This window comes from Furipterus horrens, unplaced genomic scaffold (assembly GCF_987537825.1).
Source record: "Furipterus horrens unplaced genomic scaffold, mFurHor1.1.pri manual_scaffold_3, whole genome shotgun sequence".
Lineage (NCBI taxonomy): Eukaryota > Metazoa > Chordata > Mammalia > Chiroptera > Furipteridae > Furipterus > Furipterus horrens.
This window is the reverse complement of record NW_028327173.1, coordinates 161,163,967-161,191,835: the sequence shown is the minus strand read 5'-3', so window position 1 is coordinate 161,191,835 and position 27,869 is coordinate 161,163,967. Positions and strand designations below refer to the sequence as shown.

The 27,869-nt window shown below is 42.6% G+C and overlaps 1 protein-coding gene and 1 long non-coding RNA gene across 3 annotated transcripts in view; one reads left to right on the top strand and one right to left on the bottom strand.

Annotated features, from left to right (window-relative positions):
• The window catches only part of CGNL1 (cingulin like 1), a 144,855-nt gene that overhangs the window by 57,078 nt on the left and 59,908 nt on the right, over positions 1-27,869 (bottom strand). For both annotated transcript variants that reach the window (XM_090270659.1, XM_090270660.1), the window contains exons 7-8: positions 26,873-27,008; positions 17,024-17,236 (exon numbers count right to left, since the gene is read on the bottom strand). In XM_090270659.1, coding sequence (XP_090126785.1) covers positions 17,024-17,236; positions 26,873-27,008 — 349 coding nt within the window. The remainder of the gene's footprint in view (positions 1-17,023; positions 17,237-26,872; positions 27,009-27,869) is intronic.
• On the top strand, positions 13,291-15,783 carry LOC150016550 (uncharacterized). The gene is made up of 3 exons (XR_016510053.1): positions 13,291-13,387; positions 15,355-15,430; positions 15,528-15,783. It is a non-coding gene; the product is annotated as an uncharacterized LOC150016550 (long non-coding RNA).

Below are 27,869 nucleotides of genomic sequence, written 5' to 3'. Positions count from 1 at the left end.
AGGAGGATGCTAGACTATTTTAAGAGAGCTCAGCAAGGCTGAGGCACCAGAAGAGAAAGCAGGTAGCTAAACCCTATTAAAAGGTTGTCCAGTGGGCTGTGCTGCTGCTAATAAAAAATATGGGGACATTCTATACACACTCACCTAAAAAGATGTTCCAAATATATTCTGAGAGAGGAAAAATGTCACAAGTATAATCTAAAATGTTGTTCCTATCTTATAGACAAAACAGAAAAATTCCACAAAATTACAATTCGAATGGGAAAAACTCAATGGCAAGTAATATGATACTTCACATATCCTCAATCACTTACTTTTAGCATGCAAATGTAGTTGGATTTGTAAGGCACTAAAAAGGACGCATTCTCAGTCTGTAGAGGATGTAACTAAGGCTGGGAGTGGCTAAATGACTAGTAACAATCTTTCTACTCCCCAGGGGAAAAAAAATCATTTCTCTTTATCTCTGAGATTGAATTGCATTTGCTATTTCAAAAATTCTTTTCTAGTAAAATATACATTCTTTTTAAAAACCCATTGAATATATACCAAGATAAACCAAATCCTGAGCCATAAAAGAAACCTCAACAAATTTAAAAGAATTGAAATAATAAGAGTGCATTCTCTGATCACAATGGAATCCAACTAGAAATATATAAGAGAAAAATCTCTAAACCTTTAAAAATTAAACAACATATTGCTAAGTAATCCATAGGTCAAAAAAGGAATCGTAAAGGAAAATAAAAAATGTATTGACCTGAATAGAAATTAAAATACAATATATCAAAACTTGTGAAACATGGTTAAATAGTGCTGAGGGAAATTTATAGCACTATTTACATTAGAAAAGAACAGAAGTCTGAATTCATTAGTTTACGCTGCCACCTCAACAACCTCGAAAAGGAAGAACCGTATAAACCCAAAGCAAGCAGAAGGAAGGAAATAATAAAGAGCAGAAATCAATAAAACTGAAAACATAAGAGCAATACAAAACAAATTAATGAAACAAAAAACTGATTTAAAAAAAATTTTTTAGATTTTTTAAAATGTTTGTAAAGTTGATTATTTTAAAAGATCAATAAGACTGACAAAACTCTGGCAAAACTGAAGAAAAATATAAAATACCAATTATCAAAATAAGGAATGAAACAGGAATATGTCTACAGACCCTGCAAGCATCCGAAGCATAAGGGCATACTGCAAACAACTCAACACACCCAAATCTGACAACTAAATGACATAGACCAATTCTTCAAAAATCACAAACTTCCACAATTTGCTCAACATGAAAGAAACAGTTTGAAAAGTCCTGTACCTATTAGGAAAATTAAATTCATAATTTTAAAACTTGCAAAATGAAATTTCCAGGCCTATGTAGTTGCACTGGAGAATTCTACCAAATGTTTAAAGAACAAACATCAATCCTACAGACTTCCAGAAAACAGAAGAGGAAAAAATATTCCTCAATTCATTTAATGAGGTCAATATTACCAAACACAATAGCAGGAAAAATATATATATATCCCTCATAAATGCAGGCATAAAAATTCTTAACAAAATATATATTAATATATTCATTAGTTATATATTAGCAATATATAAAAAGAATTATATACTATGAGCAAGTAGAGTTTATCTCATGAATGCAAGAGGCTAGTTCAATGTTTTAAAATCAAAAGAAAAACATCACATGATCATATCAACAGATGCAGAAAAAGCATTTGAACACCTGTTCAAAAACAAAACAACACAAAAAACCTTTAAGAAAACTATAATTAGAAAGTAACATCAATTTAATAAAGAGCACCAACAAAAGGTTTACAACTAACATTATATTTAATGGTAATAGATTGAATGCTTTCCCCCTAAGATCAGGAATAAGGCAAAGATGTCCATCCTCACCATTCTTAGTCAACGAAGTACCGGAAGTTTTGGCCACAATAATAAGGCAAGATTAAGAGTAAAAGACATACAGATCAAAAAGGAAAAAATAAAACTATCCTAATTTGCAGATGACATAGTTGACTATGAGAAAATCCCAAGGAATTTATCGCCCCCAAATTTTAGAACTAATAACATATTATTTTGGCTTATCTGACATCTGGATACTGTTTATCAAGGAGTGATTTAGAAGGAATAATAGAAAACCTCCAAAAACATATCAAAGAAAATTAGTTTCAAGAGGAAGGGAGATTGCCCCACGCCAGCTGGTAGGAGCAACAAGGTCCTGACCCACAGAGCACACAGCTCACAGATGGGTCCCAGGGAACCAAGAGTTTGTCCATACTCTCTTCAGAAGTTTATATAAACTCTCAGCTAGAGCATACATTTTTTTAATGAATATTAGTTTCATCCTCAAGGATGGGCCCTGAGTCATTTAAATTATTCTTTTGATGTCTTTCCAATGGTATCTCTTTCAACTTCAACCCAAAGACCAGAAGTCTTACAGAACTATTGTCGTGTTTCACAGACAAATAAATGGCACTTGTAACGCTTTTAAGGCATTAAATTCAATGCATATTTTCATATCACGCTCAATGCTAATGACAGGGAATCCCTAGAAATAGGAGGCATAAATACCCAACCCAGGTGATAAAAGGTTCATTTATCCTCTTTTAGTTTCTCACACTTCACATTTTATTTTAGAAGTCACTGATTTAGTAACCATGTACTTCTAACGTTGCAATAAAACCAGCACTGGTTGCTCTTTATCTAGAACTGTGGGTCGATACCTCTGAAGCAGATACCACAGCGGCCTAACTTACAGCTCACAGCTTCTCCTCCAGCTCTGCGCTCCCCTCTTGTGCCTCTCAGGGCCACCTTTCCTAACCTCTAGAACTTTGGCTCAAACTCCTGACTCCTCTTTTATCTCCTGTTGCTTCCAGCTTCCTCACCTCCTGTTCACACCACCCCCCACCCTCATCTTCTACTCCTGCCTCCACTGCACCACACCATGCCCACCAACTGCTACTGTCCCTCTTGCCTGTTTTGAATGCTGATTTTTGAGGTGTCTGAGCCCTAGTTCCTGTCCCCAGCCCTCTCCCTTTGAGCTCCTGTACTTCCTCTCCTTTTTCCTGGTTTGCTTTGTGTTACAGACCCATCCTCCCGCTGCCATTTCCAAAAGCACTTGTGTATTTACAGAGCATGTATTGGCTGGATTAAAGTGATGGCCAGTTTACTGGAAAAATGCAGTAACCAGGAATCCAAAACCTATATGCTAGAACCATCTCTAATCAAGTCATTGTACCTTCCTAAAGGGCTGGGAGAAGGAGAGGGACAGCTAAACTTCTACAGCGCTTTGCAGCTCTTGACAGGTACATACCTGCATTCCAACTTCAGAGAGCAATAGTTCCTAACACAGTCCTCTAGATTCTCCCTAATAAGTAAGCATCTACCTTTGGCTCACCTTTGCTGGAAGTCTACACTTATCCAACAGTTAACTGAACTCCAATCTGGCTTTCTTCATTGCCTGGGGTTGTTTTCATTTCAGGGAAAAGAGAGCAAATTCTATAGTGAGTAAGCCCCTCCAATTAAAGTGCCTTCTAAAGCACCAATGCTATTGACTTTATTGGGAAGTTTAATCAGCTTAACCTTCTCTTAGCTGCTCAGAACTGCTCAAGAAAAAGGGCTATGAATTTAAAATTAAAGGGGGTGGGGAGGAGGTCTCCTCACCTGCCATACCTACCAGCCCAAATGCTGTGCTACTGCCTCCCCCTGCAGGGCTTCTCCATCGATATGGCTTTTGGCTTCTGATTCCTGACCTTGTATGACATTGCTGTCTCATGAACACTATGTACGGTAAGTCAACAGTTCTCTACAGCTGGATGCAAATAGCATCCAAGGTATATGAATGTCAACTGTAACTTGGAGACAGGATTAACTTCTCCAACAAGAAGTTATTTTTGCATCGGATTATCCTGTTAAATACCAGGCCAGGCTTGACTAATTTCTACCACACTTTTGTCAAGGTCAACATCGGTGCCTGCACAGAGGTACAGTAAATCATTAACCTTGGTTCTGTGCTGGGCCCAAATCAGCCAGAGTTCACCTCCTGCCAGCCATGTTCTCTCCCTCAGTTCAGCAGCAGGAAGTTCATGGTACACAGCACAAGCGTTTGCTTCTGCCTTGAAGGGTCACTAAGACAGACACAGGAAACGGCCCTGAGTTGGGACTACAAGGGAAACTGTCCACAGCAGGATGGGTAGAAGGAAACACAGAAGGTAGGGTAGGTGTCTGGCATCCTGAGGTCTCAGACACCAAGTATCGAAGAAGCAGTGTGAATCTTCTCACACAAGGTCACAGACTTAGAGGTGTAGAAGACAAATGCCTGACCAGGAAGAGAACTCTGTGGCCTTGGCCTGTGTTGGACTCAAGTTCAGTCATATTTATAAACCCAACTGGCTCTAAAGACCTTGCCAGATGGATGCTACAGAACAACCCCACCACCTATTTTCCAGAGCTTCTTAATGCCTTGGCTCTTGCTCCAAAGCCATGAAGAACTTGGTATTTTCCAACTAAATTGGCATCTAAGTCTTCCCTGTGCTATCATTCAGCCGACGTTTGGCCCTGGTGCAGAACAGACATCTTCAGGCTCTTGGACAACTGAGGGATGGAAAAGACAAAGTTTTCACATCCTCCTATGCCACATCTGCTCAAAGACGTTCAGATCCATCTCCAATGCCACCTCCCCCATCTTATTCCTAAATGTCTTTGAAGCACATCCAAACCTTTTTTCTAACTATAATTGGACTCAATTTCCTAAATCCAGACACAGCCAGTACTTCTTCTCTCTGGACCACACACTTGAGAAACATGTACAGAAATTTAACAAATAAAACAAAAAGAAAGAAAAAGAAGGGAGGTGTTAAAAGGAGAAATATGCACACTTGGCCATGCTCTCCTCTAGAAAAGGAACAAACCTCTCCCACCCAATCCTATCCACTGCTGACAAAACATTACTGTATTCATTACTGTGAAAACTGCTGTAATTGACCTGCTGAACAAACACCTTGCCCTGTATTTTGTCTTTCATGAAACCAACCTAATATTGCTGGCTCAAACGAGTTCCATTCCCTAGCGGTCACTGGGGCAGGAGGAGTTCTCCATCACATCTGCCTCTGACTTGTTCTTACACACATTTCCAGAACCCTAACATGTGCTCACCAAGACTTAATCTGTAGCTCAAACGTCACTAAACCACATCTGATCACTGCAGAAGCCACCTTCTACTCTAATGGTTTTTAATGCAATCCATCTGCCACCAACAATGTGCCTAAATCTACATATATCATCAGCTGAATACCTCAAATACAGAAATCACTCAAAAATATTTGTTGAATGAATAAGGACACACAAACACAAATCTATTAACTGCCTAAAATAAGACTATGAAGGATACAAAAATGAATAAGGGAAATGGCTACCCTTAAGGTATCCTAAGAGAACAATCCAAAATGTCCCATGTTCCAACTTATGAACTTCCCTCCATCTAGAATGTCCTTTCCCACCCCTAGGTCACCTGACTAACTCCCACAGCTCCCACGACTCAGTCCAAGCCTCATCCCTCTTAGGACCTTTTCTTGGCCCACTGACATGGAGCAAAGGCACCCCTTTTTGCAATTCTGCTTTACATGCCATATAAAAGCCTCTCTGAGCCTGGATGCCAATCACTCAGCATTCCAATTAGCAGCATCAATGTTCCTGCCTGTCTCAGGACTAGGCAGTGGAACAGCAGAGGCCAATTTGTCCATTTCTGCACAATGCTTCATATGCTGAGTGAGCACACAGCTACTACAGGCAAAGCAAAATGCAATAAATGCCACAGGAGGCCGGGGCAAAAGGCTCCACGGATCTTGAGGAGAAAGGGCAACAGCTGCTGGACCACATGAAGAAGAGGGCATCTGAGCTCAGCCCGAAAGACAGACAGGATTTTTTTTTTTTTTAAGATTTTATTTATTTATTTTTAGCGAGAGAGGAAGGGAGGAAGAAAGAGAGGGAGAGAATCATCAATGTGAGAGAGAGAACATAGATCGGTTGCTCTCACAGGTGCCCAAACTGAGATGAACGCACACCCAGGCACATGTCGCAACCAGGAATCGAACCGACAACCTCTCACCTTATGGGATGATGCCCAACCACATTGGTCAGGACAGGATAGGCAGGCTTTTAACTGGTGAAGATCAAGGTATAAGGGATGATGAAGGACATTAGAGATATTGAAAGAGATAGCTATCATAATATGAGCAGAGAAACAGGAAAGAAGGCAGAGGGACTGCAAGGGGACAGAGGGAAATGTCCAGGAGGAGGACACTGGATGAGGCTAGAATATGTAAAACCCTGGGAGATAGGTGCTGTTGGTATTATTTTCCCAACTGAGGAAAGAGGGTTCTGGGATCATAGATATGGTTTGCTAAAAGTATTTAGTCATTTCGTCTATTGCTTGCCAATTATGCTTAAGGTCAGACAGCAGTCATTTGTGTTAATGTAAAAGAATGTATATATACACACATATATGCATGTTCACACTTGCATATATAGGTCCCAGTTTCGGAATAGCAACATTTGGGGGAGAGGTGGGTGGTGTGGACTGTCCTGTGCATTGTAAGATGTTTAGCAGCATCCTCGGCCTCCACCCCTCTCCTCCAGTGGTGACAATGCAAAATGTCTCCACACATTGCCAAACGCCTCCCAGGGTGAGTGGGCAGAACTGCTCCCAGATGAGAACCACTGACATAGATTATCTGACAAAGAATACGTTGTAGGGGGTGGGGTGGGGTGCCAAGATTGAAAGGAGGTGAGAGAATTGGAGTATTTTGGCGATGGACACACAGAATTGAATTTTTTAAAAGTTGTGCGATGTTATTCCACAAAATAAAATAACATGCAGCTCCCATCCCCCAAAGGATCTCCCTGCTAGTAAGCAATGTAAATAGGCCCCTATCTTCTGATGGCGAGCCTCTCCTCTGTCTGCAGCACCACACTGGATTCCAGATTGGAGGGGACAGCACAGCAAAGGCCCAGGGGTGGCAAGCATGGGGGCACAGGGCACACATTTCTGTGTAGGGAAGCAAGGAGGAAGCCACATGTCTCTTATGACCTAGACCTGGAAGTCACACTCCATTTCCTGTTGGTCACATGGATCAGCATGGAAAGGACTCCAAAGGAGCAAGAGTACCGGCAAGCAGGTCACAGGGGCCATCTCAGAGGCTGGCTCCCATAAATGCCTATATATCCTGATTTTGCCTTGACATTGCAGATACTTCTGTTTCCACACTGCTTCTTATCTAATGGATTTAGAGCTTATGACATGTTCCATTTTCTGCTTACAGTAATCAAGTAGATTATTTTAAATTTTCCACCACATAGAAATCTTGGCAAGTCTTTAGAAAAATATTCATCAGGGGAGTTCAGAGGGTCAAAGAGAGTATTAGAGGATCTGAGAAAATAAAACACAGACTGGGTAGAATGTCTGAGCATAAAGTTAAAGCAGTTTTCTTTTCAGATGTCAAGGATTCAGCTATTTGCAATATTATAGTGATGACGATTGTCCTTAGCTATTTAAAATAGCCCCTCTCATGACACTGCCCAGTTCTGCAGGTTGACCATATCCATACGTGGCAACACATCTGGTTACCGGCCTCAGGGAGTGGCCCTCACTCCTGCCTGGCCTGCAGTCTAGGACTCTGGGTGGTGTCCATGGAGATCTCAGAACACTTATTCCATTCAGGGAGATAGGCAAGCACCCCACTAGGTTCTTATCTCAACTTCTACAAATTTTTTAAAGGTATGTCCAGCACTGAGACATCACTGAAACATAATAGCTTTATTAAACAAGAAAGCAATGAAATCTTTCCTTCTGCAGAGCTCACCAGCAGCACCCCAAACTTCTCCCTTCATCCAGAACCCCTACCCATCCTCGTCCAGGGGCTCAGACAAAATTTACAAATCCAAGCAGCCAGCACTTGGCCAAGGGCAAAACCTCACAAACAAAATGGGGCCTTCCATGACCCTTCAGCAGAGAGGGGCAGGTAATAACCCTTTAAAAAGGGAACTGGATTGCTGGAAAGACCTCAGAGAGCTCATGCCTCCATCGCAAATGACAGCATCAACGTACCATCCCAGGGCACCCCTTCTATTGCAAAGACCAGAGCAGACTCTTTTCCACAGAAGGAATCTGATCTTGTCTGTCTGTCTCTCTATCTCTTTCTCTCTGTTTAGAGTCCTTCATGACTTCCATCCCTCTTAGAAAAAAGAACAAAATCCCTCACATGCACAAACAGGCCTGCATGAGCTGGTCCCTACTTCCCTCTGTACTTCCTCTCACGCCACTGCCCTTCACAACCCAGCCACACTGGCCTCCACGCAACATCTTGCATAGACCATGCTCCTTCCTGCCACAAACCCTTTGCACATGCTGCTCCTTCTGCCTGGAACATTCTGTCAGGGTTTACTTAAATCTAGTAATTTCCTATTCATCCTTCCGATCTCCATCCTCATTTTCCTCAAGGAAGCTTCCCCTCCCTCCAATTTCAAAGCGCTTATCACAACCTAAATGACACATTTATACATCTGATTAAATGAACAATGTCTGTCTCACCCCCTTGCCCATTTATTCCAACAACCCAGCACAGTGCCTGGCAAAAATGAGATACTCAATAGATATTTGCTTAGTTAATTAATGACTATAAATAAACTAGTTATAGATGGAGATTCCAACAACTGCCTCAAGAATCCATTCTTAACAATTAGGAGCTGACAGTGACTACTGAACATCCAACCTCCTGAGTTACTTAAGCCTTGTCCCGGTCACTCATTACAGGGGGGACCAGGAAGACACTCCCCACCCTCCTCCCAGGGGCTTAGAGCTCAGCATGACTTTCAGACGAGGCTGTTCTGCTGCTCTTCCTGAGGCCAGGACAAGGACGTTTATTTCCTTCTCCACTCAATTCAGTTTCAAGACTTTCTCTTCACACAGTGTGTGAATCAGCTGCGACCTTCTGGATCCTGTGAGGGCTTGGGGTGTCCTGGACAGCCCTATCCCTGCCCCCCGGGAACTGCAGGGAAATGCCCTCCTGCTTCACCATGCTCATGAGGCTTAAAGGTACTGTCACTGAAAACCACCAAATGTCCCACCTACCTATCCCTGGATGAGGAATCTCCCTAAGGCAACTCGTCATCAGCTCTTCCTCCTGCACTGTGACACTCTCCACAGGACAGCAGCAGCTAACTCTACTCCCCCAACATCATGACTCCAGACCCCAAGGAGAGATCCTTTAATGCCATAGTCCTAACTGGGTAGGGTACAGGCCCTCCTTGTAAATATTTCATTTTATGAGGTCCAACCCTCCAGAAATCTTAACTGTAACTGGAATCCAACGCATTTTTTGAATAAACAAAATCTACTTTAACTCATCCCCCAGGCCAACATTCTTTCTTTGTCTTCTTGCCTTTTAAATCTTCTGGCAGTGCTAATTATTAACTCTTGGTTTACTAAAAGAAGTTTGGTACAAAGGCAGTAGACTCAAGGTTTCCTAAGTCCAGAAACCCTCAGGAGGTCCTGGGAAAAGGAATTATCTTTCTCATTTTTAATTCTTAACTATCTCCCTAAGGAAAAGACACTTAGGGTGTCAAGTTACAGAACTGACGTGCTGTTTCTTGCCTGTATTTTGCCATCTTAAGCAGTAAGCATTTCCTGATCTCTTACCCTGTACAGGCCTCAACCACAGCGCCTATAACTTGATCAGCATGATATTTGCATGTCTTTCTCCCCACAAGACTGTAAAAACCTCAGAGCTAGAGACCACACTCAAACACTTGATGAAAAATGAATGGGCATGTCTGGGGCTCTTACGCTGTCTTCTACCACGCACAGCAAGTGACTCTGGCAGCTCAGTTAAACACCAGGGTGAAAAGGAAGGATGGCCTGTTTCCCGTCCACCCCAGCCCTCTGAGAGGCTGATCAGGGGCCTGGCTCCCGGGATGAGAGTCACAGCCAGAAGCAGGCATATCTAGGGCTTAGACGGAGAGGGTTCAGAAGGAACATCCAGGGACATCACACCAGGCCTCTTACTTAGCCAATTTAAATCAATACAAAATGCAGAAGGCTGATACAATTATTAAAAGATTCATTAAAAGCTTCAATTATTAAAAGAGTCATTTTGGCGGGGGGCGGGAGGGTGATGAGAGAGAGGAAAAATAAAAGGAAGGAGGCCTTTTTAGCCTCGAATCTTTCGCATTTTACATATTCCAACAGAAAACTCCATTCCGCTCTGGGCACGCCTGAGTCTGCAGGGAGGAGGTCTTCTCCTGGACCTGGGTGCTAACAAGTAAATGCTGCTGCGTCTCCACCTCACAGCAGGTGTCGTTCAGAGCAAGCTGACTATCTGAAGCTAAAAAGCTGAGGAAATAAGGTTCTTTTTTACAGTTTTTCTCAGTAACCTGGCTCCCTGGGAGAAGAAACGAGATTTTACACTGAATTAGCCCTGTCTTAGGGAGGCAATTCCATTGATCCTGGGATTACCGCTGGCTTGATCCCCTGACCTTATGGCTTTGGAAAAAAACCATTCACAGACTGGCACGGAAGAGAGAAGGAAAAACCTAGAAGTGATGTGGGAAAGCAGCACCCACGCACATGTTCATTTTTATAAGATTAAGTGACATTTCCAAAGTGTTGGGTGAAACACAAACACACAGCCATAATTTGAATAATTCTGGAGGGGGTAAAAAGAGTGTCAACATTACTGAATTTGAATAATATTCCTACAAGGGTTATAGAATATAAAACATGGGTGTAATGTTAGAAATAATTTAAACCATGAGAAGCAAAACAAGATAGAAGTACAGAGATTCCGTATGTCAATATAGAAACAGGCTGCTGTTAGAGGCTTTCCTGTGAGTGGACTCACCTACGTCTCTTCAGATCTCTACACCTATGTCCTCTTCTTCTTCCTCCTGCCCTCAGACCCTGTTTTCTTCTGTGTCCCATTGAAGTCCCCCAGGAGTGTCCCCTGACACTCATGGGCTCACTCACCACCCTACCCAATAACAGGGCCGCCCTGTCACTCACTAACCCAGACCCCCAGAGACCCCACTGGAGCTTTCCCATTCCCAGCAAGGCCTCCTTCCAGGCTCTCAGAGGCAGCGACTTGCACTTAGCGTGGTCTCACCTTTCTCCCTCACCCACACCATCGCACCCACCGTGGGGTGTCCGTTGGCAGTGCTGCCTTTCCTCAGCCCCGACCTTCTCTCATTCCTCCTCAATCCTTCTAGTCATTCTTCTAACTTCTAACCTCTCCTACCTCCAGGTCACACCACTAAAAAGTCATGTCCATATCAGGTCCCCAATAAAAAAATAGCAAGTGCTCCCTCACCAATTAAAAACCACTCATCTGTCACAGCATCACGGTATTCAAACAGTCTTTACAATCTTACTCCACCTCACCTTTTCTACCTTAAATCTTTTTGGGTTCTTCTTTAAAAAAAATACCTTTTTATTATATAAACGTTCCAACATATAAACATTCCAACATTAGCAGAAGTAGAAGGACTAGTGTAATTAACTCTTACTTATCCATCACCCAGCTTGAACGCTTTTCAACACGTGGCCAATCTTGTTTCATCCCTTCCCCCACTCACTTTCTCCCCCAAGCGGGTCATTTAAAAGTAAATCCCAGAAAGCAAATCATTTCACTCATAAATACCTCAGTAAGTTTCTTTAGAAGATTAAGATACTTTAAATAATAACAATATTATTACCCCTACAAGTTTTGTTTACATTCTTTCTTAATATCAATAAGTATAGAGACAGTGTTTAAATGCCCCCAATGATTTCAAATATGTCTTGTTTGTTTGTTTATGGTTGGTTCATTTCATTGGGATCCAAACATGGCCTATCCTTTGGATCTGGGCCCTTGCCACTGAAATGTCTCTGAATCCAGCACCCCCTTAACTGCTATTGCTCCACCAGGCTCCAGCCCACCCATCTCCTTTCCCTCAAAACAAGGCGCTGCTCATACCCAAAATGCCCTCAGCCTCCAAGCTCACGGGTCCAAACACCACCCACCTTCCACAGCCCAACCTAAACTGCCCCTCCAGGAAACCTTCCCAGGAGCCCCCGTGGGGCTGAACACAGGAATGCCTGCAGCACTTCACCTGCACTGCTCTGGGGCATTGGCTCTTTCCCACTCTGTCGCTCTGTGGTCAGCTGACTTTACTATCTCTGCTTCCATCTTCTGGAAGGTAGGCTTATCTGGTTCATCTGACTTATCTTTATGACCCTCACATAACTCAGCACAATGCCGTCCACTCGGCAACTATTCAGTAAGTCAATTGGTAAACACTGTATCGCACACATCACCTGCCCTCCTCTCCCCGCTAATCCATTCATTGAAGAAATACTTGTTGCTTAACTGCTATATGCTGGGCACTCCAAAAGTATCTAATGGTCCAGAAGTCTTATTACCCAACACAAAAATAAAGTAGCCTTTTTAAAATCATCCTCAAAATACCTGCAGCTTTTAGATGCTAAAATAATCGTTCAAGATCAACGTTAACGTGATAATACTACTCCTAGTGGACAAGATTTGCTCATTTTCATGAGAAACTATTTTAATTCACAAATGAGACCCCAAAACAGTATAATGCCTGGCCTGGGGTTGTCAGGACTCAAAGGTCATCTCCCTTTTTCTCTATTCATTCCTCTAATCCACAAACGTTTTCTGAACACACCTATTAAGTGCCAAGCACACTGAGGGTGCCTCATGGAAGGATGACGACAGTCCTTAGCATGATGGGGAAGAGAAAACCAAGAACAGAATTTCCAGCAATTCCAGGTCCAGCAATTGAAAGGCCCAAGTGGGAACCAGGGAAGTTCTTGGAGGAGCTAGAATTTGAACTTAGCCTACTCAGAGAAATCTGAAAACACTGAACAGCCTGTGCTCTTTTGCACAGAGTTGGAGACTGGAAGGGGTGGGGATGAAAAGGAGAAGCTCCCAGCTATGGACAGACTTCATTACACCCCCAGGTGGTGGTCATTCATATCACCACTGACTGTTCCTGTCTGCACGTGGGTTCCAGCCATGGCCACAAACCCAAGGAGAGAGAGGACATTTCCTTTTTAAAGCTGGAAAAAGTACAAAAGGATGTAACACAGAAAAAGAGTATGTGATGAAATAAGGTGTCAAAGTCCTTCACAGTTCTTTCAAAGAATGTTTGATAGGGAGACTTCCCTTTCTAACAGCCTGTGAAGATCCATTTCTCTCTGGGAAGGGAAGGGAAGGAGCTCGCCTAACTATGGAACCACCCACCCCTGCCGCAGAGGCCCAGTTCCTTCTGGAGCATGAGGCACCCACAGAACTGAGGCACTCCCGGATTCTCCGGAGCTCTTAAAAAGGTGAGGCTACTTGGGCTACAAAACCACTTTTACAGAGTGTCTATTTGGAATACCTGTAAAGTGTTCTTAATAGACTTTGATGGTTTTCACCAAATGTTCTAGTAATTTAAAACTTTTAGTGCTCAAGCTCAGGCCAGGATGAAATGTTTTGTTATTTGCCTACAATAAAACAGCACTTTAGGGGTTTTTGGCCATTGGGCAATGGCAAAAATTAGAAAAACTGATGACAGGAGGCTGGGCTGCCTCCTAAGACCTACCAGGGAAATAAACATTGTAATGCAGTGCAGTTCCTGCATGCAATGTCAGCTTTTTGTCACAGTGTTAGGTGGGTGGGTCCTTCCCTCCAGGGACAGAAAAGGGTAAAGCCTGATGAGATTTAAGAAATGCTATTTGGGGGGCGGCAGGGTGGTTGAATTATAAGGGGGCTAAATGGCAATGAAAAAAATACAATAAAAGAAAGAAAAGAAAAATAAAAAGAAATGCTCTTTACCAAGTTAAAAAATATATATTTAATTCACTCTCTCCAAGTAGTTAAAAGAACAATCATAAAATTCTATATATAATACCCATATGTAAATAATGTAACAAAAAAGGCATCATCACTGAGCGTCGGCCTGCGAGCCAAGTGTTGCTGGTTTGATTCCCAGTCAGGGCACATGACTAGGTTGCACATCAGGTCCCCAGTTGGGGGCGCATGAGAGGCAACCACACAGTGATGTTTCTCTCCCTCTCTTTCTCCTTTCCCCTCTCTCTAAAAAAAAAAACAAAAAAAAAAACAGATTAAATAAAAATGACAGCAAATTTACTGTATTAAAAAAGAGGCATCATCTGTCCACTAAATTAATATAATTTTTTCCATTAAATATGCTCAGGCACATTTGTTCAGCAACTACCTCCAGAAGCAAAAGCTAAAATATAAAAACATATTCATAATCTTCTTTAAGAAAAACTACAGGCAAACTCAAAAGCAAGGCACAGAAATTCACAGAGCAATAGCAGATTTCCTAAAAGACCCCTCATATCATTGCTGGAGAAAATCCAATGGTAACCATACAACCAGGACTGAACACTTAGTTACAGTTAAGAGGAAAATTTGCCTCTACTTACTTTCACTCATCAGACATTGCACAGACTAACTGTATGCCGGGTACTGTGCTAAGCTCAAGGGACAAAGATCACACCTCTTCACCTGCAGATGGGTTGCATTTGGTTCTTTTTTTTTTTTTTTTTTTTTTTTTTAAATTGGAAGTACTGCTTAAAAGTCAGCAATTCTCACAACAACATCCAACTATCTGGCTTCTCTTTAAAAATTGAGAGATCAAGCAACACAGGCTTAACATTCTATCACAGGAAACTCTGAGCTATAGCAGAGAAGCAACTGACCCTGCAGCAGAGAACACAATTTCTAGTTTGCCACAGTCCCCACCATGCCCTACCGTCACCCCAACAACACTCCCGGAGCTTCACTCATTTATGTCCCTGTCTGCACCCCACAGTACTTGAGTCTGCTATTCTCAGTCTATGAAAAAAAAAGTAATAAAAATGGCCTATGTGCTTAAGAAGCTCAGAGTCATCAGACAAAATGATAAATTACAACATGGTGTGATACAAACTAATCAATCCTGGTAAAGGAATAACCAGGTACAACAGAATCCATTAGGAAGGTGCAACTGATTCCACCAAGGGGAGGGGAGGTACTGGGACACCTTCAGAGAAGAGAGGACATTTAGGGAGGGTTTTGGAAGATGAGTAAAAGTTGCTCAGGCAAAAGAATAGAAGGAAATCATTCCATATATGTAAAGATGTTCAAGAACTAAAAGAATATGGAGTTTCCTGGAGACAGGGTTAGAAAGAGAAGGGACTTCTATTGCCTACCATGCTCACAGTTTTGAACTTAAGTTTGGGGCAGCAGGGAGCCAAGGCAGTTATTAAAGCAGAGGCGGATATGACCAGATTTGTTCTTTCAGGGTAAGATGCTGGTAGCAGTGAGGACTATCCCCTGGGCCAAAGAGCCTTGCTGGCACGCACCCACTGGATGCCAAGGTGAGCCCCTTAGTGTCTGCTTCCGGGTGCTCAGAAACCAGACATTCTCTGCCAGTGATGTACACCTTGGCTGACTCACCTGTTGTTTCTTTCACAGACTGATGTGGATCAATGCAGTCACCCCTCTTGAACTGGTACAATGCAAGTGCTGTGAACTAACATACCACATTGACCTTCAAAAAGGTCAAAATGCGATAGGCTAAGTCTCTACAGATTATCTCAACTCCATACAACAAAGATATCCTCTTTCACCTACCATGTTTCCCTTCCCCATTTATAACACCTGGGAGAGACCCAGGTGTGGTACCAGTTTGATCTTCCTTACAGGGAAGTTGCCTTAAACGTGCCTAAACACTATCAATGAATACACCATGTTAACTCAAGCTTTGATGCAATGTCTGAAGATGATACAGACGTGATGGGCTCAAAGGAGAATCATCTTACTCAGTGGCGTGTCCCCCATGAAGCAACAGCGCAGAAAAGGCCACAAGCAAGGGCACCATGCTACTGCACACAAGCAAAATGAGGTGGAAAAAACAGACATCCCCTCAAAGCAATGAAAGTTCAATCAGTTTTGCTTTTCTCCCTCAAACTAAATCATATCTCAAAAGAATCTTAGGCAAATCAACAAGCAGCCTTTTTTTTTAACTGCCTCAGTTATAATGATCCCAACCAGACCATTTCCCAGACTTTTTATTGTTATAACACACAAACCCATTGTCCACTTCTTGTCATCTGTAATTACCGCGTCGCAATTGAAAATCAGTGAATAGCTATGGAGCTTAGTGAAGGGCGGACCTACTAGTTCTGAGCTGTCACTGTGATCCTCACAGAATAAACAAACCATTTCAAGAGTTCTTTCTTCGTCATTTTGGACCTATAAACTGCACTCTGTGCATCGACTTCTGTAATTCCCCTCTTTCCCTAAAGATGGCATGATATTTCAAAGCATTTTCCCCTCAAAACATGGCTTTTTCTCTTCTTCAACAGCCAAGATGAGGCCCACACCAAAAGACTTCAACATAATTTAGGAGATCTACTTGTAGGAGCCAAGAATTCAGCGAAGAGGAAAATTATCTCTCGAGGGGGTGGGCAATTCAGCCAATTAACCCTCTCATCACTTTGCTGAGAAAACAACCTGAAATGCTTAACAAAAGGCTTCACCAGTCAGAAGGGACAGGCTAGGGCAGGAGTGAAGGATTCCGGAAATCGGGGCCCCGTCTGCAGCCTGCGCCATTAGCAAAGCCACACAATGTCACGGGCCTCTGGCGTTTAGGCACACCTGGAAGGGTACAGATCTCTGCTCTGCAAGGGGCTGCAGAATTTCTAGTTAATGCAAGGGCCTCTGAATCTCACCTGGTGCAACAGCATTTAAACAATGTCCTCAATAATTTTTAAGTTTACAGACCTAACACAGTTAACGGCAGCACAGTTGAGCTTTTCCTCTGTGAACAAGCTCCATGACGTGATGCAACAGAAGGGAGCTGGCATGGCATGACCGAGGGCTTGCCCTGTCATCTGTTCCCAGGCCACATTTTCTGGCCCCTTCCGACCCCGCAAGGAGCTGGCCTGCGGTCGGCTGGCTGGACTCACCTTGGTCGCCTCTTCCACGCTCTCCCTCAGCGCCAGCAGCTCAGCGTCATACTGCTCCTTCAGCTTCTCCATCTCCTGGTCGTGACTGGAAACCTCTTCTTTCAGGGCTCCCTTCAGGGCGGTGAGTTCCCGCTCCCGCTTCCTCAAGAGGTCTTCCTGCTCATCTTTGGCGATAAGCAGATCCTGGAGGTCCTGTTTGGCCTGTAAGAGTTCCTACAGAGAGGAAGCGTGAGCAGGAAGGTGAAGATGAGCCATCTCTGGCAAGGAGCCCTGCGCCTCCCCTCCATTTCAGCCTCTCAGAGGAGCGACCACCCTCTCGACTGTCCCCTCGCACTGTCTCCTTCCTCACACCGATGGGACCATCCCTCCCTCTCCCCTTTCACACCTCAGAGGCCATCATTCCCCTTGACTTAACTAGCTCAGCTTTCTTGAGATTTGAGAGAGAAAAGGGAAACTGATTTAATTTTCATTTCTGGGAGGGGACAGGTCTGTCTTTTCCATCCCACTTCATTTCTGGGCCATGGTCTGTGGCCCTTGCTAATGGGGTGGTTATGTGCTGTTGCTTCATGGGATCATGCCTACTTGCTGACCTCGCTTACTTCACACCCCACTGGAACCCTTAATCCATGATCCCGGTTCTGGGGCTGACCCTGCCCCAGTCTCCCTCCATCTGAGCAGGGCAAGATACTCACAGTTTCCCCTCAGCCACTCAAAATTCATGAAGTCACATAACTGGAGCAACAAATTTCACTACAAATCGCATTACCTAAACCCACGTGTGTTCTGCCAAAAGCCCAGCAGGCATTCCTCTGCGCAGCCATCTTCACCCCAGACCTGCTCAGCTCTCCTCGAGCTCAGAAGTGCCCTCCCTGGCAGACGTCCTTCCCTCACCCTTGACCAGGACTTGGGCATGGCTGCCTCGGCTCCCACTCATCCCAGTTCTCCACACTCAGGCCTTCTCACCAAAACAAAGCCACTGCACAGCAAGCGGCCCCTGGCCAGCCTGCTCCAAGTCCTACTCTATCCGTTACCTTTCTTTTTCCCTGTCATTTTGTTCTTTACTGTTCCCAGGCACCTATGTCCTTTCCCTCAGAGAATAAGCATCCTCTGAGTCAACAGAAAAAAAAATTTTCCACCAAAATTTTGAAAGTATAATTTCTGTTCACTGCCTCAACTTCTTGACTGCCTCCTATTATTCACTCCTTCATCTCTTGCTGTATGGCCTTTATTCCTAGGCTACTAAGAGTGCCCCTTCCAAGGTCATAGTGACCTCTTCACCACCACGTCCAATGGCCCCGTCCGTCCTCACCTTTCTTGACCGCTCTTGGAACCTCTCCACCTGTCTCCTTAAACTTTCTTTTGCCTTGCAGTTCAAAGACAGTATACTCTCCTGTTTTCTTACCTCAGGCCATTTTCTTTTTCCTGTGACAATCTTTTCTGGCTTTTCTTTCCCTCTTCCAAAAAGCTAAGATGATCCCTAAGAATGCATCTTTGCATTCTTTATTCTTTTTTGACAATCTCATCTATTTCTCTCCAATTGTTGATTCTATGTAAATAACTCCCAAACTTTTACCTCCAGTTCTTAACCTTAATTCAGACCTGCACTTGTAGTGACCTACAAGGCACATCCATCTGGATGTCCCACAGGCACTTCAGATTCAGTAGGTCCATGTTTTAGGTCATGTTCCTTCCTTTCTGCTTCCTTTGTTCATTATTCTTGTGAAGTCACCACCTGCTCAGAAGCCTCGCAGCAACCTGATGAATCTCATCCTTGTCCCTCATAATCAAAAAGTTAGTTCTATAACATCTGCGATCGTTTCCCTCACCTCCTGGGTTTAGGCTCTCATCACCTCCTGCCCAGGTGGTGTGCAATAGCCACCCAACTGCTCCCCACATCCAGTCTCTGGCCTCTGGCCTCTATGACATTAGCCACGTGGCTTCCTCTGAAGTGCCCTTCTTCTTCTTTGAAGACTCACATGACCTCCTCAAGGAAGTCTCTCTGAATTCCCTCCCTGATTACCCATCTCACTTGAGCTATACTTATCACAGCACTTAGCACAGTCCACATATTTATTTTCTTATCTCCCCTGCTAGACTATCAGCTCCTTAAAAGGATATAAGTATGATTTACTACATTTCTGGCACATGGATCAATGATATTGGGAATGTGTCTGTTCTGGATATAAATAAAGATGTACAGTACATCAGGAGTCTAGCGATTCCTGGGGAATCGGAGGAATGGTTGCTACTTGGGGACCTGAGGCCTGCGAGTGAAGCTACTTTCCATTCAAGAAGTGTCACTGATGAGGGAATTCTCATTGATTTAAGTATAACTGCCAACAGAATCTCTTTCCTTTTCTTTAGAACATGTACATCCATTGAACCCGGGGAACCTCTGCAGTCCCAGGACAGAGCTGCATTGCATAGACAAGACTAGTCCTTCAGGGATCTAGCTATAGACATTAATATGCTCGGATGAAACGTCAAGAGATTCACCCAGGTAACTCACCAACTCTGCTCCTCCAAAGCACCTGACACAGAACATAAGCAAATCTTACAGAAATATACACCATTCTGGTATTTACCAAAGGGCAAGTCTGGCTGCTGCCACTGCCCAGCCCTCCTTAAGGAGCAGCAGAGACGCCCCCATCACTGTTGCTATTGGCTCCTCTATTAGGTCTTCCTGCAGCCTCCTCCCAGCCTCTGCACCACAGCCCTTATGAATCTAACCCCTATTTCCTGCTCTTACTCTCACACGTTTCTCAATTGTTTTGACGATAAAGCAGTTCCTCTTCCCACACTTATCTTTTCCAGGATATATCTGTGTTTTGAGTTGCCTTTTGTGTACTGCCGCCACTGCATGTTAAAAACCTCGGTTTTATAGTCCATTTTACACCGAAACGCAGCTATCTGTGGCTGAGACTGTTGCTTAAGTGGACTGTGTTGCACAGATCCAATCAGATTACACGTCACCACATCACTTAGTAGCACTTGAAGTTTTCCAGGGGAGAGACCAAAAAGCACAGGGGATTTCAAAAATGTCACTCCGTCACTTCAGTGGCTTTACTGGCAATTATACCAAGCCAAAGATCGGAGAGGTAACATATAAACTTCAAAATATAAGTCAACACCCATTGGAAATGAACATGCCTCTCTACAGACTCCAATCAAAGAAAACAAGGGGAAGTGCTGCCATTCAGAATCAGTGCTCCCAAAACCTAGGCTAGCTGCACACATGAAAGCAGCCAGGAGATGAAAACCCTGCATGTATGGATGTGTGCGTGTGGGTGCAGGAAGCTATAAAAGTTGATGGTGTGTGGTACTTACTACATAAGACAACTTGTGCTAAACATTCCCAAACTAAAGCAAGGAAACAAGACCACAGCCTAAAAAGACAAGAAGGAAGAAAAGTTGAGAGGGAAAGGAAGTTCACGCTGGGCCCGCAGCAGCGAGTGGCTATCCCGCCAAAAGGGGCACTAAGAGATGCCCACCAGGTGTCCAAAGCAGCAATGTACCTGCCCACAGACGCTTTATTCCACACGCCACCTATTCACAGGAATTCTGCGCCAAAGGAGGAAAATACTGATCTAAATCCCTTTCAGCATAAATGCTTCCCAGAAGTTCTAAAGGGACCCTATCTCTGGCCCCTGCTCAATTAAACAGTAAGTTAAAGTTTTATATCAAAACTGTGGCTGACAGAGAATTATGCAATTTTTCTTCCAGAAGGATGGCCTAAAAAGTGTAACAGGGCTGGTGAGAAACATGATTTTTTTCTAGTTGTTCTGTTAAAATTCCTATAATGTTCAGCAGTAATACCATTTCTGAGAATAGCCTATCCCCAGATCAATGTAATTTCATAACCATCACATTTTACTGACACTTAAAGGACTTGCACGTTGGCAAACGCCAGAGATAAAATAGCACAAGGCTGCTGGAGCGAGGCCCAGCTGTCACACTGCAGGGTCCCATCAAAGGTGGTGGTCAGTAATGAGAAAACCCACTGTCGTGGCGCTGAGACAGATGTTCCGTGTTTACTTATTTCCCTCAGGATGGAGAAAAGCACATTTTTGGACAAAAAAGTAGCTGAAAATTTGTTCTGTAATCATTTTTGTCAATTGAGTTAAAAAGAAAAATTTAGAACCATCAGTTGTTTAAGAATAAAAAAGCCATCTTATTGTTGACCAATTGTATGGCTTATCTAGGGAAAACAGGATTATTTTCCACTCCTTCTTCATTCCTTTCCTCATTTTTAAAAAATACTGTGTTCTCTCTGTTTACTGGTTCCATTTAGGGGCCCAATGTTATTTAATAAAATATAAAGTAGTGTTAGAAGGGCCTTTATGTAAAGTCCTTTGCCTTGGGCACCTCACAAAATATAGGGCCCTCAGTGTTTTCAAACATTCAAAAGCAGGATGTGTTTAATGCTCATTGTGTTTAAGAGTCTGTTCTAAGCCAAATGCCATGGAAAACTTGGCCACAATTGTAATCTATTATCAAATTCCCCAGACACTTATTATTAAGATATAAAGAATAAATTGAAAGAGACAAGGAGATGGAGTCTATGTTATGAGTGACAGAAAAGCCATAGATCATGTTTTAAATGTCACTGACCAGTCAAAGAACTGATTTAAACAGCAAGGATGATTCTCCGGAGGGAGAGAACCGCACTTTGGCATAGAGAAGCTAATTGTGCCTTAGCTCATCTTGCAGAAGGGCAGCAGTAGATGATTTATATAGTTCCCATTATAGGAAAGAGACAACCAGAAAGCCAGCAACATCAGGAACGTTTTTAAGAAAAGATGTGTTCTGTTTCCCTTTCCTGTTCTCTCATTATCAGCCTCTGTCTGAAAACACATTACCAAACTGAGGCTCATATCCTCATCCTACTTTCCACTACAAAAGTTTCAATAAAACATTTAAGTAAATTAAGTTCATTGATATATGCACAGTATATTGTGTTTAAAGAGGAAAAGAAACATATAGCTCATTTGAGAAATATGCCCTTTTCTTAAAATGATGACATTTTTAAAATAATTTAGATACTGAAATTTATTCATTTGCTCTGTTGCTTGGCATGAAATGGGGGAAGAGGCAAACATGACATATTATTGAATTAGCTGGCTAGTAGAACAAAAAGATACAAAAACAGGGCAAGGTCAAATGTGCTAAAATAAAGAATTTCAAAGGATTCAGGGTATCAGGGGAAAGGGCAAATAACAATTATAGGTTTCAGTTATTGGGAAAATTAAGCAACTTAAGGGACCTCCCAATAGCTAAGATAACATCTTTCCCTTTTAAAATCAATGAAGTAATCCACACAAGGAATCATAAAATATGTCAAAGCCTTACCTTCTATTTAAATTTATTTGTGAAGCTACATTATTATTAAGCTATAAACTGTTCAGTGACATCATGTCTGGGAAATTATCCTTAGGATATTTTTCTAAAGATGGACGGGATACATGTAAAAAAAAAAAATGTTCACTATATTTTTTCTTAATTAAGAAAAAAAAAGAAATAAATACAGGAGGATGATTCAATATATTGTGGTTTATCTCCTTAAAAATGAAATAGGAATAGACTTCCGGCCAAGATGGAGGCATATACAGACACCTGCATCTCCCTCCACAACTAAGAAGGAATACAATTACCTCAAAACTAGAAACAACCAGAAGTTCCAGAAAATCAAGCTGCACGGAAGTCCAGCAAACAAAGATATAAAGCAGAAATACTCATCCAGACAGGCAGGAGGGGCGGAGCCGGGGTGGAGAGGACTCAGTGTGGTGGCGGCAGCAGCGGCGGCAGTAGCAGACTGGCAGAAAGCGCAGTCACAGGTTTTAAAGTCAGGAGGGACACCTGGGGAGCGCTCCCAGTCCTCACCAGACCATGCAGCTCACGGTCCCAGCACCGGGGAAAATCAAGCCTCATTGCTTCTGACTGTGCAGACCAGCGGGAGTTGGGGTGGAGGGAGAAACTGCCGGTCTCTTAGCAGAGTCCACTTGTTTAAAGGGCCCGACGGTCCTAGAATATCCGCAGACCCACCCACTCTTGGAACAATGGCCAGGGCAGCAGCTAGAGGAGCTCCAGTCTGGTGCAAAAGTGGGAGAGGTGCCTGGAAAAGGGGTGAGTGCTGGGCAGGCGGTATTGTTTCCTCTCAGACCCCTCCCCCATATACACGCCACAACGTGGTGAAACAGGTTGCTCTGTACTGACGAATCCCTAAGGCTCCGCCCCTTACAACATAACAGGAGCAACAGCTCTACCTGGGACGAGGAGGCAAACAAACACAGGAGCCTGTCAGAATGAGGAGACAGAAAGGTATGGCCCAAAAGGGGGAACGAATCAAGGTTCCAGTGGGAGAACTAAGTGACGAGGAGATAGCCAACCTAACAGAGGAGGAGACAGACAACCTAACAGACGCAGAATTCAAAACACTGGTGAAAAGATGCTCACAGGCTTGACAGATATGCTTGAGTATGGCAAATACATAAGAGAAGAAGTGAAGGCTATGCTAAGTGAAATGAAGGAAAATCCACACAAAACCAATGGTGAAGGGAAGGAAACTGGGGTTCAAATCAATGATTTGGAACATAAGGAAGAAAAAAAAGTCAACCAGTGTAGAATGAAGAAGCAAGAATTGAAAAAAATGAGGAAATCTTCCCAAATTTTGCAAAGGAGATGGACATACAGGTCCGGGAAGCACAGAGGCTCCCGGGCGAGATGGACCCAGAGGGGACCACACCAGGACGCATCATGACTGAGATGCCAAAGGTGAAAGATAAAGACAGAGTCCTGGAGGCAGCAAGAGAGAGACAGACAGTTGCCAGGGGGGTGCCTATAGGACTATCAGCTGATTTCTCAGAGGACACTTTGCAGGCAGGAAAGGACTGGCAAGCAGTACTCAATGTGATGAAAGGCAACCTACAACCAAGATTACTCTATCCAGCAAAGCTGTCACTTGGAATGGAAGGGCAGATTAAGTGCTTTCCAGAAAAGAAGAAGCTAAAGGAGTTCATCATCACCAAGCCATTATTATATGAATTGACAAAGGAACTTACTTAAGAAAAAGAAGATCAAAACTATGAACATTAAAATGACAGCAAACTCACAACTATCAACAACAATCTAAAAAATAAAAACAAAATCCAACTAAGCAAACCAGAATAGGAACAGAATCATAGGTACAGGGATCATTTGGAGGGTTATCAGCTGGGAGGGGGGAAGGGGGAGAAATGGGGAAATGGTGCAGGGATTAAGAAGCATAATTGGTTGGTACAAAACAGACAGGGGGAAAGTTAAGAATAATATAAGAAAGGGTGAAGCCAAAGAACTTACATGTACGACCCATGGACATGAACTACGGGGAGTGGGATTGCTGGAGGGAATGGGGGTACTGGGCAGAGGGTAGCAAAGGGGAAAAAAATTGGAACTACTGTAACAACATAATCAATAAAATATACTTAAAAAAATTAAATAAAGACTGTAAGGTATAATAAGGAAAAATGTTTCTGACATTAACTGTTAAAAGCAGAGATCAAAACTGCTGAGACATTGTAATTGTCCCGACATTATAGACATTATAGACAGGTCGATGAAACCTCTCAAAGGGTAGTGAGGCAAACAGAAAATGCAGAAATATAAATAGTTGTTAAGATGTTAGGAAAATAAATGTTCTTCCACGTACCCATTTTAAAATTTCATTTTGTGGTTTTAATAATATTTCAGTGATAACGCCCACATTCTCAGAGGTGAACCCTAACACACCTTGTCCCTGTAATCCTGAGCCCTGAGAGGGAAGGCAGAGCCGTGAGAAGCAGTAGAATACCATGAATGTGGTGGTTTTCCAGAAATCCTTGGATAAAAGGGGACATACCAGGGGTAAGAAACAGGCTTAAAGGCTTTTCAGGAGCAAAGGTCTAAACAGAGACAGAGAGATGATCATGGGGGCAAAAGAGAAATGACTCCCCTCTACCAGCCATGTGAAAAACAAGCAAACAAACAAACAGAAAACTTCATAACCCTGTGCAGTGTGGCTACAGTGCTCAGTTCTCCTGCCTGGCCAAGCCATGGGAAGAAAAGGCTAAGTTCTAAGGGCAGGAACTAAATCCTTCCTGGGGAATTACTTCAAAACTAAACAAGGAAGGGGGTGAGAAAACAACTGACAGCAGAGACTGAACAAGAAGCTTTAGGAATTTACAAGCCAGCAGCTTTTAACCCCAAGAAAGGGACAAAGAAAAGACTCAAGCCCGTAGGGGGAAAGCAGTAGAAAATGAAAGTTCAATACCAACAAAGTCCTTCCCTTATTTGATTTCTTTTCTTTATTCTAAATTGTGTATCATTTATTTTTCAGGCTATTCCTACAAAACAAAGTTTATTAAGAAAATTTCAAAACTATGATAAAAATATAGGTGATGGTAATATTACAGCAAATATCAAAACATCTAAATGGGCACAGAAATAAAACTTCTGTCTTACTCTGACCCTCAGTTACACTCATTCCCAGAAGAAAAATGGTAGGTGTTCAAAACTTATTCTTGCTCTCTAATCATTTTATATGTATCTAACACCTCAACAGGATGTTAATCTCATTCAGGGAAAAAAATAATAATTGTCCTTGTAAAGCCCCATAATAATTAACAAATGCTAAGCAGAAGAGTCAACCTTATCTACTGACTCACATAGTGATAAAAGCTAAATATTTAATAGGGAATATACTAACGTGGGCAGAGGCCAGACAGGTAGTCTGTGTACACAGCAAATAGATTCATTCATTCATTCACTTACTCACCCATAATGCATCCATCCAACCAACGACCACATAACTTTACTAAGAGCTGTACGTCCCAAGCACTGGGATAGTTGCTGCAGATAAAATACTGAGCCAGCCATCACCAAGCCTGCCCTCCCAGAGCCTACAGTCTTGTGGGGCATTAAACAAATAAGAACTTAACCTGTAATAAGTGCTATATCGGCATTCACATCTTATCAATGTTTTTTTCATGAACAGCATTACTTACAAAGTATTTTTGCCCAAAATTTAACCTGAATCTATTGGTGTAGAGACCTAAATACAGATTTACTAGAACACAAGGGATAGACCCCATAAGGAAATAATCGGACAAATCAGTGGGGCATTGTTCTAGTCTCTTCAGAAAAAAAAGCACAGAGCAGGAAATGGGGGAGAGGGTTATACTAGGATAAATGAAAACTCACATAACAGTGAAAGTGACGTAGGATTCTTAACTGGATCCTGGCTGGGAGGAAGGGGAACATAAAACCATAAAATACACTTGGGGGACAACTGGAAAAATTTGAATAATGGCCCAGGTATTAGAATTCTTGTTATATTATATATATATATTACAGGAATTATTGATTTTTTTTTAGGTGTGATAAGACTATTGTGGTTTTAAGAAAATTCCTCAGTCTTTCAAAGATGCATGCTAAAAAATTTAGGAGTGAGGTGTGGTATTATCTGTAATTTGCTTTGAAATGGTTAAGCAAAGATGAATAAATGGATGCATGAAAAAAACAGAAGGAAGAATGGATGGACAGATGAATAAGTGGGTTAATATCATGAAATGTTGACAACTGTTGTATCTGGGTTGGGGCTCTATGGAAGTTACTGAAGTACTCTTTCTACTTTTCTATATGGTTGAAAGTTTTCTTAAGACAATGTTTTAAAACTATTACATACAAGGCTCTTACAGAGGCCAATCATAGGCACAGGTGGAGCCAATGCACAAAACAGAATATGGCTCATAGCACTCAGTCCCCACCCCCATCCACCATCTCAGCCTCTTCAGGCAGATGGGCCTATCTTGTCACCTGATCCCACAGTCCTCTTACCTCAATCAGAGCCCCCTTCTCCCTGTCCTCAGATCGTTTAGCACTGTCCAATTCATCGTGCATTTCTGAGAGCTGGTCCTGGAGATCTCTGATCTCAGTTTGGTGTTGTTCCCGTTCCATTTTCACCTGGAACAGCCTAACAGGAAAGGAAGCCCATCAGACAGACTCTTCTGGGCTCTGCCTCTCCCCGACCCCTGACCCCCAGTACTGTAGATCGGAAGAGTCAACAAATGATCGTCTATGGGCCAATCTGGCCTACTGATTACTCCTGTAAATAAAGTTTTCTTGGAATAGAGCTATGCTCATTCATTTATATATTGTTTACAGTCATTTGCACAATACAATGGCAGAATTGAGTGATTTCAACAAAGACCATATAGCCCATAAACTGTAAGGTATTTACTCTCTGACAACAGTTTGCTAACCTCTGCTCTAAATCAAAGTCACAACTAATTCTAACTTTTTATTATGTAAAATCTTTGCTACACCCTAAAATTTTTAATATTTTTTCCTTACCAACTTCTTTTCTAAAATTAACCTCTAAGACTATTTTAAAAGCAAAAACTAATCCATCAAAACAGCCAAGGCAATTAAATGCTTTTATTATATATATAATACCCTATTTTTCTTCAATTTCCCTCCAGATTTCACTCCAGCTTGAACCTTCACTTAAAGGTCCCATCATGTCCACATGTCTTCATAGCATGGTAACTTTTCAGACCTCAGTCTCAGATCTTTTTTTTCCCCACAAATTTTAATGCAACACAATGACAGGGTCACCTTGGGCTTGACCTTCCATTTCTGCAGACTCAACAAAAGCGTAAGCACAGGTCACAGAGACCGGTACCACCCAGGATAAATTCACAAAACCAGGAGATTATGGAGGTCTTGTGGCATGTGCTTTTTGGAGGCTAGGCTGAGACTCCTTGAAATCTTAGTCTTTAGATATTGCCACTCAGCTCCTCACTTCTCACTTACCTGCTATGAGATACACGCT